We start from the raw sequence: 14080 nt of genomic DNA, 5'->3' as shown, positions 1-14080 counted from the left end.
TTTATTATTTTTAAAATTTTGTAATACATTTCAAATTTATACATATCTTTTAGCTATTTGATTTTATTATCTAAATGCCTTGGAATTTTTTTTGTTAGCTCATTTCTTTTATGTTATATGTTTAGCTCTTATATATTATACTCTAGAATAGATATAGCATATTTTATTTTTAAAATTCTGCTACTAATGGACATTTATGTTATTTTAAATTTTAACTATTATAAGCCAGCCTTGACTATCCCAATACATGTTTTTTTTTGTGTGTGTATTTATATTAATCTAATGCTTTAATGCTTAAAAGTGAAATTATTTAATTTGATATTTTGATACATAAGTTTCTAAAGTGACCTTTACAATTAGGACTTCTTCTTAAGTATCTGTAAGTACCACTTTAGTCACCCAAACTTGATGTTATTTAGTTTTAAAATGTTAACTGAAAAGTTGTATCACATGGCTTTTCTTAATTAATAATGGAGTTGAATATTTGTTCATATGTTGATTAGTGATTTGTGTTTATTCCATTCCATATTCTTTGCTACTTTTTTCCTTTGTGTTTTCTGTTTTTAATCAGTTTATAAGACTATATTCTACATTCTTTGATTGCTAATGGAATTTGTATTATGTTTTCATAGATTCACTGGTGATTTATATTTCTTACATGTTTATATTCTTTACTCATTTATTTTTCCTTTTTTCTTATAGATTTATAAGAATTCTTTATATATTCCAGATATCAATTCTTTGCCTGTTTTATATGTTTCAAATATTTTTTCTCATTCCTTAGAGAAGTCTACAAATGGTTGACTGGCTCGGGGATACAAAAGACCATATAAGTTAGTGCTCTAGGTTTTTTTCCTCCTTTCTCAGTAATTCTCTAATAAATCGCATGAACAAGAGTCCCTTGTTCAGGCTCTGCTTCTAGGAAACCTAACCTAGGAAACTGATAATTTCTTTTTTCTAAAATAATATTTAAAAAACAAAACTAAATTTTCAAATGTAAGATATGATTATAAAAATACTAAAATTTTTATTTATTAACAAACATATACTTCGAAATGTGTGCTGTCCTCTTCAGAGTGTTATATTTGTTGCATTGATATTGGCCTTACTTAACAAATTTATCAAAATCATCTTTGGGGAATTATGTTCAGGATCTGAAACAGTTTTTGAATATGCTTAATACTTTCAGGTATTTGTTCTTTGAAGTCTGAATTATTTTGTTGACAATTAAAATCTAAGACTGAATAATCGAACTCAATATTTACTTAATAAAAAAATTGAACTGGACTTGTAGTCAGGAAGCAGATCAACGTGGTCAATATTTTGGGTAAAAAGCAAGCCATGGTTGAATAAATTGTAAGAGACAAGTTAAAAAGTGTGTGTAATATTGGCTCCATTGTTATTTATTCAGTGGCTAGTGACAGACAGACAAACAGACAAAAAGACAGACAAATTCCAGACCCCACTCCCATATAGGTACTGCTGCTTCATAACCTTTCTGTGCTGTTCAAGGTTGACTCAGAAAATGACAGTGTTAGTCAACCAGTAGACAAAATTAGAACTTCCAGCTGAGAGATATTAGGTAAGTTATAAGCTAAATTAAAATACATTTGCTTTGAAGTAGTACAAGCATGGTTAATTGTTCCTCATAAATAAATTATAATTATTAAGCATTTATCATATACTTGACCCTATACTAAATGCTTTTTGCATTTGTTTATTTGATCCTCACAAAAATTTTTTAAGACAGTGCAACGTCCTCATGCACAAATTCAGGCTCAGGAGTTTAACTTTTTAAGCCACTCAACTCTTATGTGTAGATTTGAATTCAAGTCTAGATATTTTTGCATCAGAGGCTGCATTTTTAACAGTTATGCATTCATCGTGTGTAAATCCCAGAACTATAATGTTCTTTAAATAGAAATGTAGTCTCATTTATAGTTACAGGCAGATATGGCTTTTAGACTTCTTTTCTTCTTTCACTACTAACTGCTGTCTAATTTCTAGCTAAAATTCTTTCTTTCTCTACTTCTCTTTTTTCTCTGTTGTCACTTCTGGTCACTAAAGAACCAAGATCATATCTGGCTGGGTCTCAAGATTACACGTCTTTTTAAATATGTATCACTATCCATGTCCTTCCATTAATTTAGACAAGGAACTCATCTGCTTCCCTAAATCCTGCTAGAAACATCTCTTTGAAATGTATTCTCCTTTCCTACTGTAACAGTTCTCATTATCATGCTAATTTGGCATCTCTCACTCTCTTTTTACCTAGCTAATTGATTTATGCAGATCTCATCAGGGGCAATCTATCCCTGGTTACATATCATCTTTAGGGTTAAATCATTTTTAGTAGTCAACTATAGGTAGACATTTCTGATGTAATCAATTAATCGTATTATTTTCTTTATTTATTGAAAATAAGTGTACTCAATGTGGCTAAATTATATGCGAATTTAATAAATTATTAATTGAATCTAGTATATGATTTCTGACTCTACTTTTTGCTGATATATCTTCCCTGTGACTGATCACCCACTTCATCCTGATCAGTCATCATTTTAATGTGTCTCATATTGTCCTCACTGACCCTACTGGCTGAAGTGGCTCTTGGCTATATTGTGCAGGTGATTTATCTCTTAAAAATGCTTCCATTAGTTCCCCATTCATTTAAGGGAAAACAATAAACCATTTTGGAAATACATTTAAGGGTAAATTATATCATAAAGTAAAAGAATGTTGAGGTGCAAATTACATAGCCTTTATAATAGAAAGAGTCTGTATTGGAGAGCTTTCTAGCCTGAATAATCTTAACAGGTGTGAGCCTCATTTAAGGCTGTGGTTAAATGACATAATTAGGTGATTGTTTTGGAAATTTCTTGAAGTTATTATCCTACTAAATGCTGTCTAATCTCTAGCCAAAATTGATAAAAAATGATCAATGCCCTTTGATACATTTACATATGAATTATTTTTGGCCATTCCTTTCTAAAGTTGAAAAATTGTTACCTAAATAGTATTCGTTTCTTCGAATTTTCTTTTTTCAATTTCACCATCTATCATAGATTTTCTTTTCAGCATGATCACTTAGGCTCTATTGGGTTATTTTCTGAAATCTTTTCTGAGAAAGAGTAGAACTGGGACAGGATTTATCTCATGCAGCATTTCCTGCAAACATTTCAAATACTGATCATTGTTTTTAAATTCCGATAAAATGTGTACTTGGGGAAATTCATATAAGGGGTAAGAGTACTGATCTCAAATTATATACTTTCTCCGCAGTATTTTAGGTGATTTTTAAAATAGAGTGATTGGGGCAGATTTTGATAAGTAACACGTTTTTATAATCACTCTGTGTATGTTCTGTACCACCATGTGCCACTCATTTGAATGCATTTTGTTGAAAAGAAATTAATTGCAATATACTTTGCACCAGGCAGTGTGTTGCTTTTTCCCTCATGTTGCTCCTTCTCATCCTTGAAAGAAATCACTGAAAAATAATTATTACTTATGTTCTGGATCATGCGACTAGTTAAGTGGCAGAGCTTGGATTTGGAACTAAAAAAAATTTTTTTCTGATTGCACGTGTGAGTAAAAAACATTTTTTTGTTTAGTTTTGTTTTTGCCATAAAATACCATCCGTTTTGGACCAATATTTAGGACTATCTCAGATGTGGAATATCAGGTGAATTTTCATCTTTGGCTCATAGAGAAAAAATATGAGGGCTGCCCAAATTCTAGGAAAATATTTGAAAAACATTGGGAAAGAAAAAAGTGCAGAGTTTTCTTTTCATTTTTTTCTTTTTCTTTCTTTTTTTTTTTTTCTGCTTCTTTTACCTTCACAAACAGACATACTTGTTTATATATATGGTAATCAGTTTCTAAGATGATAGCTCCGAAACCCTGAAAGGTTATTTTATACCTTTGGATAATGCCTTTGGAATCATGGAAGAAAGTGCATTTTAAAAAATTATTTCTTACTTCTTTATTGTATTCTAATTTTATTCTTATTTTAAATGGGTAATGTATTAACATTTCATGTAAGCCCTTGAACTAAAATCCATATCTTGCTCAGCCATGCCAAATAAGAAATTTCCCTCTCATTTTATTTAGAATAGAACCACCATATGATGTCGCACTCTATTAAGGGCAATGATTATGTTTGATAAGAGATCACTGAGTAAAATACTTTCTGGGAGTTTTTTTTTTAAATACTGGTGCTAAAGAACACTTGGTGCTAAACACACAATGCAATATACATATGACATATTACTGAATTGTACACTTGAAACCTATTTGATTTTATTAACCAGTGTCACCCCAGTAATTTTAATAAAAAAAAAAAGAAAGAAAAGAACAAAGGATACTGTTTATTCAATTGAGATCAAACTGAGTTTCACAGCATTTTTAAAGGGTCAGTATGCATCTGTGTAGTAGTATTGCCTAAAATTCAGTATAATTTTTTGTTTATTTATACAGCTTTAAAAGAGTATAATTAGAAGACATTTTGTATATATAACACATTTGTTTTTTCCAAAGAAAACAATGTTTATGATAGTAAAGGCCCTTGAACAATTGGCACATCTAGTTCAACCTATATAATTTTTACAACCTGTTTTGTTTAAAGTGACTATGACTTCTGAACCAAGAAACATTAGAATAAAAAAAAATATGTTTATCTGATTTGGAAATTTGTAAAAAATGTGAAAATACATACAATGTTTGCTAAGAGATTAAAGGTAATTATTCCAATTATAACAAATTATAATAAAAATAAAATTAACATTGGAGTGTTATATTTGTCTTTCATTAAGAGATTGAAGTTGCTGTGATGATATATTGTTTTATTAAACTTGTTCAGCATTGTATTTTTGTAATGTTTTCAAATGTTAGTAGATTTTAGGTTATTGAATAATTTTACAGTTTGAAAAGCTTTCATTTAACTTAAAATCTCTAAAAGTTGTAATTCAACATAATTAACTTAAAAATTATAGCATTTATTTTATGGTAGTAAGACAGAAAATATGTTTATATATGTTCAAAATACTGATGTGTTCAAGTTAAACTTAATTTTCTGAAATTCTTTTACTCTGTAGGTATTAATTGTGTACTATATTAGACATTGGGGTCACAAAGCAAAGCAGAGATGGCCTTTTCCAAAAAACAAACTTAAAGCACAATAGTAAAGTCAGATAAATAAACAGATGTTTACTATATAAAGTAATACTTGGGAATATGTAAAGGAAGAGTGTTACATACAAAATGGAAGAGGGTGGGAAGCGGGGATCAGGGATGGCATCCAGGAAGGGATGATGTTATAGAAATAGGAATATTGTCACATCATGGTTCCAGGAAGGGCATCCCAAGCAGGTGGACCCACACCTGCAAATCCTCAGAAAGTGAAAGGGAACAGAAAATGGAAAGTAGTAAACAGTGCTAGTAGAGAAGGAAATATGAGGAGGGAAATAATGGAATCTGGAGATGTAGATAGCAATCAGACCTTAAAGAGTCTTTTAAAAAAATATGGATAAGTCCAGCCTATATTTTATCTGTTTCTTATTTAGCTAGAAAGCTCTCAGTAGAAAATAAAGAACTTCATTTAAAAGACTATTAATAGACAGAGTGAAATTGCAAGGATTTTTATCTCTAATAGATTTTATATCCTCTCCATGTCATCCATTTAATGTGCGACTATCTCTTAGTATCTATTATGTTTTTACTTAAAAGAAATTAGGAAAAATACATTAGTAGCCTAAACGTATTATTTGTACTCAATGGGAGCCTGGTCATTTTTATTAAGTAGTTAGGAAGAGGAATAATTATTGTAATTTATTTTCAGAAATTTTTTATTAGTTAAGTTCTTTGAATACTCCCTAAAGAGATATGGAACTGAATCATTCTTTTGTTTTAAATGCTGATACAAATGCAAGAAATACTAAAAAAGGCCAAGACATATTTCACTATACATAAATTCTGAATCTTTTTCAATAAGAATGATAAATATCATGACATTAATGCATTGAAAGCCACAGGTTCATCACCAGCTGCAAATCGTTATGGCTGGTAATGCTCTAATTAGACCAAAATCTTCACTTGGCATTGAATGGAAATAAATATTGCATATAAATGAAAAATCACAGCTGAGAATGGTGTTATTAAAACATTATTGCTCTAAGGGTGGGCACCCAAAATGGCATAGATGATAGAGGCTCTGTTCATCCCTCTGGTGACCAAATCAAAGTTGTGATGGAAACAAGGAGCAGCAGCAAGGAAAAATCGCCTCGGATCTTGATGAGCAAGCCATACCACTAGGGAGAAATCCAAGAAAGCACCTTGCAATGGCAGAAGGCAGGACGGGGCGAGGATGTGGGGCGACCTGGTCTACAGCAGCTGAGTGAGATGGAGGCTGTGGCAGCGGCAGAGACAGAAGCCTATTAAAGAGGCTGCATCTGGGAACAGGTTTTCACGGCGATGGACTTGCTCGCTCTGAGCACCACTGCCGATTTGGCTGCACACAGCGGGCACCAGGAACTTATAGGGAGACATTGTTGGAGTGAGGGCCGAGGTAAGACTCACTCTGTACAGAAGTCCCTGTTAAGCCGTGCCCTCTCCCAGTGCTGGAAACAGAGCCACCATTGCCATGAGGTCATCAGACTGGATAACAGAGTTCATTCTGCCCAGAGGATTCTCTGAAACCCCACCTCCCCCAACTCGGGGCCCCACCCAAGCCACATCCAGGTTTACCCTTAGCGAGTCAGGTGCTCCTTGATGAGCAGTGCCTAGACTCACCCTGGAGGCAGCTGGCCTCAGTTTCTGGTGTGGCCTTTTGAGGCAACTATAAACACAACATCTGTGAATTGCTTGCTGAATCTTAACAGGTGGCCCTGGAGCGGCAGAGGCTTGGGCTAAGTTTGGTCTGCAGCTGAGCCCCTCTCAGGACTGTGCCACTAGACACCTACTTCACATATTCACACTAATAAGACCAGGAGACTTAGGAGCTTTGCTTAGTACATAGAAACAGATATGGAAGGACAGCCAAAATGAGAAGACAAAGAAGCAGAAAACATGTGAGAGAACAGAACAGAGATTCAGATATAATGGAGTCAAGTAATCTAACAGATGCAGAGTTCAAAACACTGGTTATAAAGATTCTCAATGAACTTTTGGTAAGTGTAGATAAATTCATTGAGAACTTCAACAAAGAGATAAAAAACATAAAAATGGAAATGGAAATTATAAAAGGAAATCAGTCCGAAATGAAGAACACATTATCAGATGCCCTATCTAGAGGATGGGAAAGCCAAGGACGCTCAATCAGAATGGCAAGAGATAAGGTGCCAAAACTATAAAAATAATTTAAGGAGCATATGGGACACTATTAAGGGTCTAAATATCCATCCGATTGGTGTAACTGAAGAAAATCAAGATGTTGAATATCTGTTTGAAGAATTAATGATGGAAAACTTTCCTAACCTGGTGAAGGAAATGGACATAAAACCCCAGGAAGCTCAGAGAATTCCAAAAATCAGGGATCCAAAGAGGCCCACACCCAGATACATCATAATTAAATGCCGAAAGTTAAATATAAAGAAAGAATATTAAAGCAGCAAGAGAAAAACAGATAGTTACTTATAAGGGAAAAACCATAAGACTGACATCTGATTTCTCAAAAGAAACTATGCAGAACAGAAGGGCTTGGCAAAAAATATTCAACAGGATGGTGACACAGAATCTACAACCAAGAATAATTTATCCAGCAAAGCTATCATTTAGAGTTGAAGGAGAGATAAAGAGTTTTCCAGACAAAAATAAGCTGAAGGAATTTATCACCACCAAGCCCGTATTAAAGGAAATGTTGGAGGGACTTCTTTAAGAAGAAAAAACACGTATCAACAACAGGAATAAAGGATGGTAACAACTACATTCCTATCAATAAGTACCTTAAATAGAAAAGTATTAAGTGCTTCAACTAAAAGTAGATGGATGGAAAGGAAAACGAGACTCCTACATGTTGCCTATAAGAGACTCACTTCAGATTACAAGACACAGACTAAAGGGAAGGGAATGGAAAAACATTGCTTTGATGCATCTAGAAGGTATTTAAGTCAGACAGAGAACGATAAACACTATGTAATTTCACTTATATGCGAATATAAGGAATAAAAAGAACAAACTAATCAAAAACAGACACAAATATAGTGGACAATTTGGTGATGGATAGAAGGGAGGGAGTTTCGGGGACCGGGAGAATGTGGTGAAGGGTTAAAGAAGTACAAATTAGTAGCTGATGGATGGTCACGGAATGGGGAGCATGGAATAGGGAATGCAATTAGAATGAATACGTTGGCTAAGTGGGGGGTCGGGGAGGGAGGGAGCAATTTGGGGGATCATTTTACAAACTATATAGATGTCTAAGCAATGTACTGTATACTTGAAACTAATTAAAATAAAAAATTAAAAAAATTATTAAGAGTGAAATAATGAAAAAAATGTATTATTTATTGTATCCACTTTGGAAAATTTAAGTTGGGAGGAAAATGAAATATTTTTGTTTTGTGAAAGACTTTAAGACCTAAAATGTCTTTGTTTATATTATAAGCTTTCTTTACTCAGAGCCTTATGAGAATACGTAAATATTTTAGAAGTGATTCACACATTATTTGATTTAAATTCAAATTCAGTGAGTGTAATTAAAAGTCATCCAGTAAAAACCATATAATGCAAATCTGTTAGATTTTATGTCATTTAGAACAAAATATTAAATATTTATGAATGCATATGTGAAAGAGAAAATATTTTCCATTTTTATCGCAGCTTCAAGGACGTGAAAGTATTTTACTTGAGCAAACTCATAATTGTAAGGATGATAAAATGGAGGGCTCGTCATTTTATGTAGTATTTGTTATTGTTTAGTTAGTTAGTTTGGGTTGCAGAAAAAAAATAAAATGGAGCAGAGCCTGATTCGAATTGACAAACCGGGCGTAAATATTATAGTTAACGAATTAAATGAAATATAGAAGCAAAGCAAAAACAAAACAGAAACCATTGCACATTATGAAAACTAGTAAAAAAAGCCATTAGTAGAATAGCAAGATTGACCATACAACTAGGAATCCCTAGAGTGGAAGTGTATCTGGGCCTTCAGCAGCATAAGTTCTTGGCTTTTCACTCTAATGAAAGCAGCACACACCATGGCGATTAGGAGCTGACCCTGTGGTTAGATAGGCTTCTTATTCTTGCTTTACCACTTACCAGCTGAGTGACATTAGGCGAGTTACCTTTCTACTGTAAAATGTCCATAGTAATATTATCTGCTTTTATAGTCAGAAGCATTAAAAGATATAATCTGTGTAAAAGTACTTGATACATCAGAGTTGATGAACTGTAGTTGCCACCTTATTCTCTTCCTTCTTTTTCATCATCAGCACCCTTTTATTAATATGGCAAAAAAAAAAAAATAGAAGAGAAGGTGGCAGCTACAGTTCATAGACTCTGATATACCAAGTACTTAATGTGGTTCAGACATTTTCTATAATTCTGCTTCTCTCAGTGTGTATTCTTATTTGTCTCAACATTAACAGTTGAATTAGCATTTAATTAAGAATTTTCTTCAATTCATAGTTGTGGTCTCCTTATAAATTTATCTTGTTTATAACTCTACACTATATCCTATGTGGTTTAGTTTTCTCTGCCAATGGCCTCATTATATCAAAATGTCTGAAATCAAACTCCAAGGGGAAAAATTCATCTGAATGACTTTTTCTTTGAGTAGAGATTCTGATGTCATTTCATACCTTAGTCAGTGATTCTGTTAAGCTCAGCTCAGTAACTTGTTGAGTCTTGTAGTCTCTGTGGCTCACAGAGGCAATGCTGGGACATTTTGTTTTAGTATAAACCTAATTGTATTCCATGTTCTGAAGAGCAATATTTTGTTTTAAAACATCTTATTTATAATTGAATTCTATTGACTCGCTCTTTTCGTTTTAACTTTTCCAGGCTGCTAAGTTGGCTATCACAGTGCATGCCTTGGAGTCCCAATGGGGGACTCCGGATCAAGACGATCTACCCTGGTTTCCCGGTTGCCAATATTCAGAAGAAGTATTAGCAGAAGACATGATTCCCTTCCTTCTTCACCCTCCTCCAGTAATACAGTTGGTGTCCACAGCTCCTCTCCTTCCAGCACCAACTCAAGCTCAGGTAGCACAGGTAAACGCAGGAGCATATTCCGTACTCCTTCCATTAGTTTTCACCATAAGAAGGGGAGTGAACCTAAGCAAGAATCTACCAACCAGAACCTTAGTATTTCAAATGGTGCTCAGGCTGGTCACAGCAGTATGCAAAAACTGAGTTTGGAAGAACATATTAAAACCAGGGGAAGACATTCTGTTGGTTTTAGTAGTTCACGGAATAAGAAGATAACAAGATCTTTGACAGAGGATTTTGAAAGAGAAAAGGAGCACTCAACGAATAAGAATGTCTTTATAAATTGCCTAAGTTCTGGCAAAAGTGAGGGAGATGATTCTGGATTCACAGAAGAACAAACTCGCCGTTCTGTTAAGCAGTCAACAAAGAAGCTGCTTACTAAATCTTTTTCATCTCACTATAAATTTTCTAAACCAGTTCCACAGAGCCAGTCCATTTCATTGGTACAACAGTCTGAATTCTCACTAGAAATTACACAGTACCAAGAGAGAGAACCTATATTAGTAAGAGCTTCTCCATCTTGTTCTGTGGATGTAACAGAACGGGCAGGAAGCTCTTTACAGTCTCCATTGCTTTCTGCTGATCTCACCACAGCTCAGACACCTTCAGAGTTCTTAGCCTTGACTGAAGATTCTGTGTCTGAAGCAGATGCATTTTCTAAAAGTGGAAGCATGGTATCCCACTGTGACAACCTTGGCCACAATGATTCTACCTCTCAGATCTCTCCCAATCCTGCTGCTGTTACAAAGACAATAGACCTTATGAATACTATTCCCTGTGCAGTTATGTCTCCTGGAAAATATAGGTTAGAAAGTCGGTGTAGCACTGAATCTAATTCCTTACCAGAAACCTCTGCTGCTAATCAGAAGGAAGTGTTATTGCAAATCACTAAACTGCCTGTCATGAATGGGAGTGACTCAAAGACTCACCTATCAGCAGATACTCAAGGAGAAGAGCAAATGATATTACAAAATGGTGAAATGATGCTGGCAAGTAGCTCCCCAAGGAAACTTGGATTTTATGAACAACATAAATCAATAGCTGAACGTGTTAAAGGGATCCATCCTATTTCAGATTCAAGGATAATACCTTCTGGCGATCGTCACGTTTTTAACAAAACATCATATGGATGTGATGCAAATCCTGCCAAAGGTATGCTGTTTCTTTGTATTGTAAATATAAATTATTATAATTTATTCAGTTTTCTTACTCTGTCTCATTAATGGAAACCACGTTGTCCTCATTTTTAACTCTCTAATATTCTTTCCTACTTATAATTTGTTTAAAACCTTTTCTATACTTAATCTTAAACTTATTTTAATTGTATTATGCTGGAAATGTAATTAAGCAATATTATGCATTTTTCTTAGTTGTGTTATCCAGATTCTGACTCTCAAAAGAAAGTGGAAGGCAGCCCATTTTATTTGCAATGTGGTTTTATTTAAAGTAAGGATTCCTTTTTTTTAGAGTTTATAATAGAGTGTTGGTATTTCTTGGTTTATGAAATGGATATGATTCAGCTAAAATTAATATAAAACAAATTTGTATCATTTATATTCTATTATCTATTTTAATAAAGCTCTCATTATTAAATAGGATTAATGTTTCAGGATCTCTATCTCTAGATACAATAAAATTGCAAGTTTTAAAAGTACTGTCCTTGGAGTTTGGGGACCTGGTTCTGATCTTGCCTCCATCATTAATGATCTCTGTAACTTGTGTAACTTCTCTTTGGTTTAAACAAAGGGACATGGGCAGTTGAATTACTCCAGTCTATTATAGAAAATGCTGTTATTTAATATAAATTTTAGTTCAAGAAAATTATTGAGTAGATACCCCCTACTGGGATATATTTGACATTATGTTTTATCCTTTTTCTTTACTATGATTATTACTATCACTGCTGCTGTTGCTACTACTATACAACTACTACTACCACTACTACTACTACTACTACTATTACTACTACTACTACTACTATAATATTGAATGATTGTGTCCCATTTACTATTCTGTGCTCTTTGGATACATTAATTCATTTGATCTTCAAATGATTGAAATCACAACTGTTGCAACTCATTGTATAGGCAAGACAGTTGGAGCACAGATAAGTTAAGTAATGTGTCCAAAGTCCCAAAGTTAGTATGTAATGGTTTCGGATACAAACTTCATGAAGAAGGCACTACTATGTTTTCCAGTTAACAAATGTGGAAACTGACACCAAGGGATCATACAGCTGGTTCGTATTACAGCCAAATTACAACCATGTCAATTCAAAGCTCAACATATTAATGGCTAGGCTGTAATACATATCATGACCCTGGCTTTTTCCAAAATGTTAAAAATAATACTAAAATATAAAATAATATTTATAAGTCAAATTGAATATTATAGTACCAAGAATCATAAGATTTTATGATTTACCTAGCTAGTTCCTTCATGATTATAGCAATTTTAAAGTTTTAAATCCATGAATTAATTGTCCAGCTGTATAATTGTGTAGCTTAATATTTTTGACATTTGATACGAGATCACTTTTATGTATCTACTTTTTTTCACTTTTTTGATCTTGGTAGCCTTTTTTGTACTTTTGGCTTTAGTTACACATGCTTAATTCTTTAATAATAATCTAAATATAAGGAGATAATATCAATGATGATGACCCTTTTTGTATACTTAAAATGTGTCAAAAAATGTGTTAAGCAGTTTGCATGCATTGTTTCATTTAATCTTAACCAAAATTTTGTGTTGGTTATTACTAACTAAGGTTTAGAATTAAGTTAAACAATTTTATTAAATCTTATAGTTAGTAAATGGTGGATCTCAGATTGGAATTTAGGCAGTGTTAAAAAGAAATAACACAAAAAAGGGTAGAAATAAAATTATTCTAATTATCTCTGATTCTCGTTTAGAAATGATGACTTGCCTCATTGTCAAATTGAATACTGTATACATTTATCTCTATGGGAACTAGAGAATGACCAAAAATTATCTTGCTGACTATTAATTTGTTGACTGAGATCCTAATTACAAGTCGTTTAGCATATTAAAGTAATTTCACTGAATTTGACAATGTGTTGCCTGTTCTTGGACATTAGCCAAATATTTATATTATCTACAATTGTAAAATAGATATAGGCAAATAAGTTGGTAATATCAACAAGGAAACGGTGATCATATACTATTCTTCATTTCATGGAGATAGTCATCTGCTGTTCATAAGGACTTTGTAATTTGGAAGTTTGACATTTGAAAACCAGTTAAGTAAATGTATTCTATGTAAGAAAGAGTTGCTAAACACACTAAAATCCATTATACTAAGTTTATTCTGTATTTCTTATGAAATACAGAGCTAGTATTTCTTATGAAATACAGAGCTAGTATTTAAGCTAGTATTTATTACACATCTGAATGCAATTATATCAAAATTAATGTAATGTTAAAATCTCTGTCAATTTAACTTTTATTCATTGGCTTAGAAAGTTACTTAAAAAAATTGCTATGTGTTGGCCAATAGATTCTAGCCAAAAGTCTTTAAGCCAGTAGATGAGACATTCACTCGATCACTCACTCACTCACTCACTCACTCACTCACTCACCCACTCACCCACTCACCCACTCACCCAATCATTCACGCAATAGATATTTGTTTTGGCACTGTATTAGGCACTAGGGCTATAGCAATGAACAAAATAGCTATAAATTCCTACCTTTATAAAGCTTACTTTCTACTGGGGGTACTCACAATTAACATACAAATAAATAAATGTTGTATGGTAATAAATACTGAGGATAAGTTTAAAGCAGAATGAAGGAGGAGTAAGGAGTGGGGAGTGGAATTGTAGTTTGTATTTATTTCCAGCTTTATCAAAGTAGA

At 33.2% G+C, this 14080-nt stretch overlaps 1 protein-coding gene across 1 annotated transcript in view; it reads left to right on the top strand.

Annotated features, from left to right (window-relative positions):
- The window catches only part of CCSER1 (coiled-coil serine rich protein 1), a 1102883-nt gene that overhangs the window by 40138 nt on the left and 1048665 nt on the right, over positions 1-14080 (top strand). Inside the window, exon 2 of the mRNA XM_011356283.1 lies at positions 9997-11355. Within this exon, the coding sequence (XP_011354585.1) occupies positions 10038-11355 (1318 nt within the window). The 5' untranslated portion in view covers positions 9997-10037. The remainder of the gene's footprint in view (positions 1-9996; positions 11356-14080) is intronic.

The sequence above is a fragment of the Pteropus vampyrus genome, unplaced genomic scaffold (assembly GCF_000151845.1).
Source record: "Pteropus vampyrus isolate Shadow unplaced genomic scaffold, Pvam_2.0 Scaffold25, whole genome shotgun sequence".
NCBI lineage: Eukaryota > Metazoa > Chordata > Mammalia > Chiroptera > Pteropodidae > Pteropus > Pteropus vampyrus.
Note: the sequence above shows the minus strand (reverse complement) of the source record. Positions and strands in the feature narration are given on the sequence as shown.